The 7,500-nt window shown below is 49.6% G+C and overlaps 1 protein-coding gene across 2 annotated transcripts in view; it reads right to left on the bottom strand.

The window, feature by feature from the left end:
• syde2 (synapse defective 1, Rho GTPase, homolog 2 (C. elegans)) overlaps positions 1-7,500 on the bottom strand; it is a 44,253-nt gene that overhangs the window by 30,873 nt on the left and 5,880 nt on the right. For both annotated transcript variants that reach the window (XM_048252382.1, XM_048252383.1), the window contains exon 2: positions 3,577-4,314. In XM_048252382.1, the coding sequence (XP_048108339.1) occupies positions 3,577-4,314 (738 nt within the window). The remainder of the gene's footprint in view (positions 1-3,576; positions 4,315-7,500) is intronic.

Here is a 7,500-nt window from a genome sequence, read left to right as displayed (position 1 = left end):
GGGGAGAGAGAAGAAAAAAAGAGAGAGATGGGAGAGAGGAAGTGAGAAAGAGAGGAAGTGTATGAGAGATAGAGCAAAAGGGATAGGGGGAGAGAGAGACCTCCTCTTTGTTTCTCCGGAGGATCTGAGCCAACTTCTTTTGAGTCTCTTCCGAATTACGCAACCATTAATCTGGACATGATCGAGACCAAACACCGGCGGCCACACACAACAGCCTGGAGTGCCTTGTGAAAACAGCCTGGTGAATGGCCCCCGTCTGCCACGGAAACCCAGCCTCAGCAGTCTCCGGTGAACCCCCTGTCTTTAAATCATTCAGCACGGTGGAACCCTCTCACAGGACCCGAGGAGCCCAGGTAACAAGATCCCGTTACCACCGTAACCCGCACCTTTAGCCCCAGCGCTAACGCTAATGCAGGCTAGGCTAGCCACGCAGAGGGGGGCCTCCGGGCTGCCGGGAGCTTGGTGGCGGTGGGCCAAAGCCTGTTTATCTAGCCCTGCTGCGGCTGGAGGAGGGCGAGTGCCTGGCCCTGCTGTTTCACTGCGGCCAGCAGCAGCAGCTACCTGGCCCTAAGGTCCGTGGTTGTAATGCATGCTAAACGCACACTGAGCACGTCTCAACACAAAGAACCGAGCAGAGCACAAATGACAGTCATACTATAGAAACCACCTCCGCTTGAAATGTAATATGGGGCAAATGACATACTGGCTGGCAGGTAACCTGACTCAAACACACACACTTACACACAACCTACACATGCTAGAGCACACACATGCATGTGTGATCACACACACACACTCTCACTCATTCACAGAGAAGTAATTTCTGGAGAAGCCATTAGGCTTGAGTCGCGTCCTCTGCTTTGTCCTCCAGCAGGAGCTACCTTTTCCCCTGCCGTGACAAAGTCACATTAAGAGACGGCGTCAACTCCGATTACATCCCAAGGGATTATGGACCATCTTAACCAGTTTAGAGAGGACTTGGCCACGTCAATCACGCCGCATCGCCCTCAGTGACAGAAAAAGAATTGACTTAATGGCTTCACTCAACAACACACACACACATGACACAAGCAACAGAGGGGGGGGGGGGAGACAGAGGGAGGGAAAGAGAATGAGAAGAGAGAGAGAGAGAGAGAGAGAGAGAGAGAGAGAGAGAGAGAGAGAGGGAGAGAGGGAGAGAACGATAGAGAACAAGATAATAGGAGAGACCAAGAAAAAGAGGCAAGTGTGAGACTGCCCTCTCCCACACCCTTACTCCCACTTCTCTTTGATGTCCCAGTAAGAGAGAAGCAGAGGGGGGCCTACTGTTAGCCTGAAACACCGCACTGCTGGGCTGGGGGGAAGGCGTCAAAAACAGCCCACAGGAGTCCAAGAGCAAAGTCAACAGCGCGCAGGCAGGGAGTTCCGGAGCGGAACACTCGGCCCCATTCAGAGCAGGTCTGACTGGGGGGATCACAAAAGGACTCCCGAGCGCAGTCACATGACCTGCAGATTCCACACTGACACTGGCCTGAAGACTCTCATTAACTGCAGCGGCTTGGGCGGAGGCCCCCGGCCAACAGAGCCGTCCGTCACTCACACAAACACCCACAAACACCCCAAACACGCACATAGCGCCAGCCTATACTGACACCACCCATACACACATGCCGAGCATGAAGCAATAATGACAGAAAATCATCAGATTTTGAAATTCACATATTTTGCAGCTGGAATGCTTTTAAGAAGCAATGTACAGCACAAAAACAGTATATTAGACTTGTGTCTCAAAGGTCCACCTTAGTTAGCCTTTCATGCTACTGGCCCAAATCCATCCTTGTTAAGGCTTTGAGAGTGAAGCCCTCTGGGGAGAGAGAGGGGTGCGTGACCCCCCCCTACCCCCCCCCCCCACACCCTTTCCTAACAGCCCCCCTCGGCTAGCTCTGCAACTTCTATTTGCACCCATGTCAATCAACCCCATGTCAATTAGAAAGCAGTGGGCTGTATGGAGACAATCTTGAAGAGTGCTGATTCAATGCAAAGTCTTTGGAAAGAGTCCGGCAGGAGTTATTCCACTCGCCCATCATCTCTGAGTATGTGGGAAAAACTGCTTGGCTAGGCATGACTGTATTTCCATAGGTATTATTAGAGGAAAATTATAAATTGGTCGTGGCTTTTTCGCTTGCCTATAGGAGCATAAAGTGAAATAGCATGTGCTCGGTAAAGGTTTATTGGCCCAGGGGTGGATGTTAAAAGCGTACAAAACTGGAGGAAGGAAATATCAAATCTGAATTAATATAAAAAGCCTGATGTGATTTTCATAAGCTCTTTTCTTATATGGAGAGAATGAGGGTCATTAGAGCAAGGGTCAAGAAAAGCCCAGTTAGAAGACTGACCCACTTCCCCAAAAAATACCAATTAGGGCAGGATGTGTAAAATGAGGGGGGAACTAGGGATTGAGACCAATGCTACAATGAGTTCCAGGAATTTAACAGTCCCAATGAATTTACACACACACACACACACACACACACACACACACACATAAGCATTTCTTTTCACAAGTGCTGACTGCCTGAAATGTCGGTGTGGTGGGGATAACTGTTGCTGGTCTAACACCTTCCGAACCCTTAAAAATGTATGGAAAGTATACATTCCAATTTCCATAGGCGGTTGCTATGGCCTGTCAGGATGGTGTGACACTGACAAAGACAGACCGGGACTGTTCAACGCCACTCAGGGCAACTACACTGAGGTTACTCAACCCAGAGATGCAGTCCATGTCTTTGGTTCAGGGCTTCTTTGAGACATGATTATAGGTTCGCTCTTGTCGCGGCAAACAAAAACTCTTTGCCACATCAGAGCGGAATGCAAATGAAAGCAAACACTGACAGCGCTAAGCGCCAGGTGAAACGAGCGAGCACTAGCTGCGGTTAGCCTCTGCGTGACACCTTTGTTTTCAGGTGAAGCACACCATCATGGAAGATTCTATGCTTCATGTCTATGAGCAAAACAAAAAAAAAGGGGGGAGCCTCCCAGGCCCAGTCATGAGGAAAAGTCATTAGGCTTCTATATTCTTCTCTATCCTTGCCTGAAAATGTGGACTCAAAAGGCTGCACCGGTTTAACTGGTGAGCCGACATGTCTGAAATACGCTCTCATGGGATTTGAGCGAACTGTTTTGGTCCGTCGTCGCGAGAGAGTGCAAATTAAAATAATTAACCAGCTGGCAGCATTTGATGTTTGGTATTTGAGCATGTCGGCAGAAGCAAGTCCATTCCGCGCACATACGAGAAAATGGGAAGTCAGCTGTCGAGATTCTTCACAATAATGATGAGCAATTACGATGTTGAGTGGTATGTAAACAGCCACAAATATTTTGCCAGACAGATTGATTGACAGAACTTGGCAGCCAACACGGCAATAGCAAAGAGGAGGAGAAAAATACAGCCACAGCAATTAGGAGGAGGACGTGGAACAAAGAAAAAAGAAGTGAGAGAAAGAAAGAAAGAAAGAAAGAAAGTTATTTGTTTAGCCGTGGAACTGTTAGAGAGAGAGCAATAGGAAGAAAGCGAGAGAGAGAGAGAGAGGGACGTACCTGCCGCTGCTGCTGGCCTCGGACTGAGGCTCTCCTCCTGGGGTTTGCACGTGAATATCTGCCTGTGCAGCTGCAGCAGAGGCTCACTGGAATGTGCTGCATTCGGATGGAGCGTGTGAGCCGTCTCCACGGACAACAGCGACGACGGCCCAGCCACGCCGTCTCCTGCGGCCTCCCCGCTCGGCCGCCTGAGGGGATAGGGGTGCTGAGACGCCTCGGGCGCGACAGAGACCGGGCCCTGGTGCCGGGAGGAGACGACGGTGGTCGCGCCACGCGAGGTCAGGGGCAGCGGCTTGGGCGGCTCGGGCTCGTCGTCCTCGGGGATGGGGTTGTACCAGATCTCGCCCTCGTCGTCAGCATCGTTCTCCTCCTCGGCCGCGTCCACCGCGTTCTGGCGGGGCGGCTGTGGTGAGACCCGCGCGTGCGAGTGGCCGTGGGTGATGGTGACCAGGGGCAGCGGGAGGCGGAGGGCCGGCCGGGGAAAGGGAGCCGGCCGAGGCTGGCCCTCAGGCGAGATGCCCGAGGCCGGCGGAGGAGAAGAGATGAGATGCTGCTGGTGGTGATGGTGGTGGTGCTGCTGGGCTGGGTGGTACTCCTCTGACCCCGGGCCTAGCTCCTCGGCTGGACAGGGGCCGGCCGAGCTCTGCTGCAGCCAGTTGCGCTTCTTGGAGACGGTGATGGTGTTGAGCTGAGCCCTGAGCGCGCTGCTCGCCTCCCTGTGGGCATTTTCTATGAGTGCTGCAAAGAGAGACACATGCGGTCACTCAGGATGGGGCACACAGAGCAGGGGGACATGGCAGTGGACGCGGTAGCAAAGATCAGCACCAGCCACAACTCTGACCAGTCCACAAGCACACACACTGAGTGACCATAGCCATAATCAGCCCATCGTGATCCACCATCACCTGCACCCGTCTTTGACCAGGTCTAAATCACAGAAACGGAGAGAGAGACAGATCTGAAGGGCCTGGAGGGGTCAGGATCCTCTCCAGCCTGCACACAAAGCCAATGGGGATCATGGTGTGCTTTGACCTGCAGGTCTCTGTGCGTCTCCGTGATTTAGATGAAGCCGTTCGACCTTGTGTCATGAAACCATGAATGTTGTGTCAGTTGTCCTTGTTTATCTGAGAGTTTAAAATGATATCTGCAGCACTGTTCTCTGTTCAGTATTGGCTGCACTAATGGCTGCACTAACACTAAAGTATACTTTGAGTTGTACATTGTTACACACTCAGACTCTCGCACACACACACACACACACAACCACATACACACGCCACCACACCTTCTCCTCCTGCCATGGGAAAAAAAATATAAAGGAACCACAAAAACTTCAATGCGAGCATCAAAATATCTGCTGTGATTATAGAGTCCCTCGCTGTGATTACACAGTCCCATAATCTGCGCACACTTTCGTAAACACGACTCCAAAACAATGGTGACACAAAAACACCCCAAAACACAAGTGTGCAATTAGAGCAGTATGAAAAAGCCCAAGCCCTCAGTGCTCCCAGGCCTCACTCGCCCTGTCTGCAGGGCTTGCCCTGAAGGACTTCCACAAGGTTTGCTTTTCTCCTTCCCCTTCCCTGTTCTGGGTTCTCACTCTCCTCTCTGACCCGAAACACAAACATTTAATCATACACTGTGTACACACACACACACACACACACACACACACACACACACACACACACTGCAGGCGCTTGGCACACCTCGGCTGGCCACCTCCTGCTGTGCGGGCGGCATTCCCTTTCCCTGGAAATGTGGGATTAAGGCGAATGTGTGCGCGTTCCAAAATAGCCGGCATCACACGGCGAATGCTGAGCGAAAAACATGGCTCTCTCTAACACACACACACACACACCTCCACTGCACCTCTGGCTGTGTGTGTGTACAGAGTGACTGAACACACCATGAACAGGCAGGCTGTGAGTGGGAGGTGGAGTGAGGAGGGGAGGGGAGGAGGGAGATTCAGGTATGTGGCAAACATGACACGGAGAGCCACAGAAGTGCTAGTGTTTTTGGAATGAACTATGTTTGAGAGAGGACAAAACACACACACACACACACACACACACACACACACACACGTACACACACACACACAAAATCACAGAGTTTTAGAATGTTAGGAAACATATAAGAAGAAAAAAAACATCTTATATGTTTGGAAAAACAATTTTAGATGGATATGTGTCTTCAGTGTAATATGTACATTCCTGACGAATTGAGGTTGACACCGGGTCTTCATATCCTAACTGCATTAGTGCAGGAGTCTGGGCCTTGCTGTGACATGCACGAGCTCTGTTAAAATACTGTTTTGATACCAGGTCTGCCACTCTCGCAGACAAACCCCAAAACATGTTAATGACACATTCTACTTTCCTTAAGGAAACACATTTCACGCAACCAGTGCTACAACCCCTCCAAATTACAGACTGCCGGAAAAAATATTTTCACTTCATAAAACAAAAAAGTACAGAGACTCTCAGGGCAAGGACAGAGGGAAGTCAACTTCAATCTACTGTATCATTACCACAGAGACAGTGTCAGAGTCTGCTACTACATTCCAGTTTCAGCAGTTAAAGCCAGGGTATTTATCGCAAAAGGGGGCCAAAATCACATGGCTTGAGAATTGCATAAGGTTTGTTTAGGTTCACTGGATTTAGATTCTGTTTTGCTTCATTGGTTCTTCTGACTTAGGCGTTGAAAAGCAACGCAAAGTAAGAACTGAGAACCTTATATTGCAAAGAGTTGAAGGAGTAGGGGGAAAAAAACACAACACATTAAGCTCGCGCCATGCTTTCATAGGATGTAAAGTAAACGTCTTCCAGCCGGGGCTTGGAGTTGGAGTACAGCAGTCGGCCGCCCGTGGCCGGAGGCGGGCTGCCGTCGGCACGCACCTTCTTCACACAGCAGAGCTCGGCTTTAGTCAAGCCACAACAGAGGAGGCCCCAGCACTGCGTGCCAGTAAGCCTTCTGGCTGAGTAGATCAAAATGCCGCTCGCAGTTATTAAAACAACAACAACAAACGACTATCCCTCACAAAGAAATGCCAAACGGGAAGCCAGACTTTTCACTTCACATACATCTGAAGCTAAGCAGAATTGAAACGGAATTGTAAAAAGACTCAGTGCAGCAACACAACTTTGATTAACTCTGCTCATAAGTACGTTTTATAACTTGCTCTGATCTACCGTGGAGAGTGAACCTCAATAAAAAAAGATGAGAGACCAGACTTTGATTCGCTACGCTGTAAAAGTGTTATATTATTTACCACGTGTTAAGGACTTAATTAAATGACTGTGTGTGTGTGTGTGTGTGTGTGTGTGTGTGTGTGTGAGGGGTTTTCTGTGAATGATTCTCGTCTGTCTGAGGTCAGAGCAGGCTCTGCTGCTGCTGGAGGCTGTGAGGCATAGAGTTTGGAGTGGCGATGGAGTCTTTTTTAAAGGGTCTTTCATAACACAGCGTGAACGTGCTCTCACACGCAAGGCATTCCAGACCACAGAGAGACTGATTTACTGTCTTCCCTTGCATTTTTTACCACCACATGCACAAACACACTCACAAAGCGCACACATACCACACACACACACACACACACACACACACACACACACACACACACACACACACAAGTCATCTTCAGGCACACATTTGTTCCATTATGTTTAGATTTTTTGGGTTACACTAGGGAAAGATTGCATGTCAGCAAAAGCGAAACACTGAAAAACTGTAAAGCTCTGTGTTTTTGTTTGTCTTCACACAGAATTGACAATTCACCTGTTACACAGACAAGGAAATGCAATAAAATGCAGCCTCAAAAAAAAGCAGAACACTTTTGGCCTGACATTCTTTTGAGTTGGCAAGAGCTTCAACATTTTTTTTTGGAGGTCAAATACAGCTGCAGTCCATTGAAGTGAG

This window comes from Alosa alosa, chromosome 9 (assembly GCF_017589495.1).
Source record: "Alosa alosa isolate M-15738 ecotype Scorff River chromosome 9, AALO_Geno_1.1, whole genome shotgun sequence".
Lineage (NCBI taxonomy): Eukaryota > Metazoa > Chordata > Actinopteri > Clupeiformes > Clupeidae > Alosa > Alosa alosa.
The sequence above is the reverse complement of the archived record's forward strand: the minus strand, read 5'-3'. Positions and strand labels throughout refer to the sequence as shown.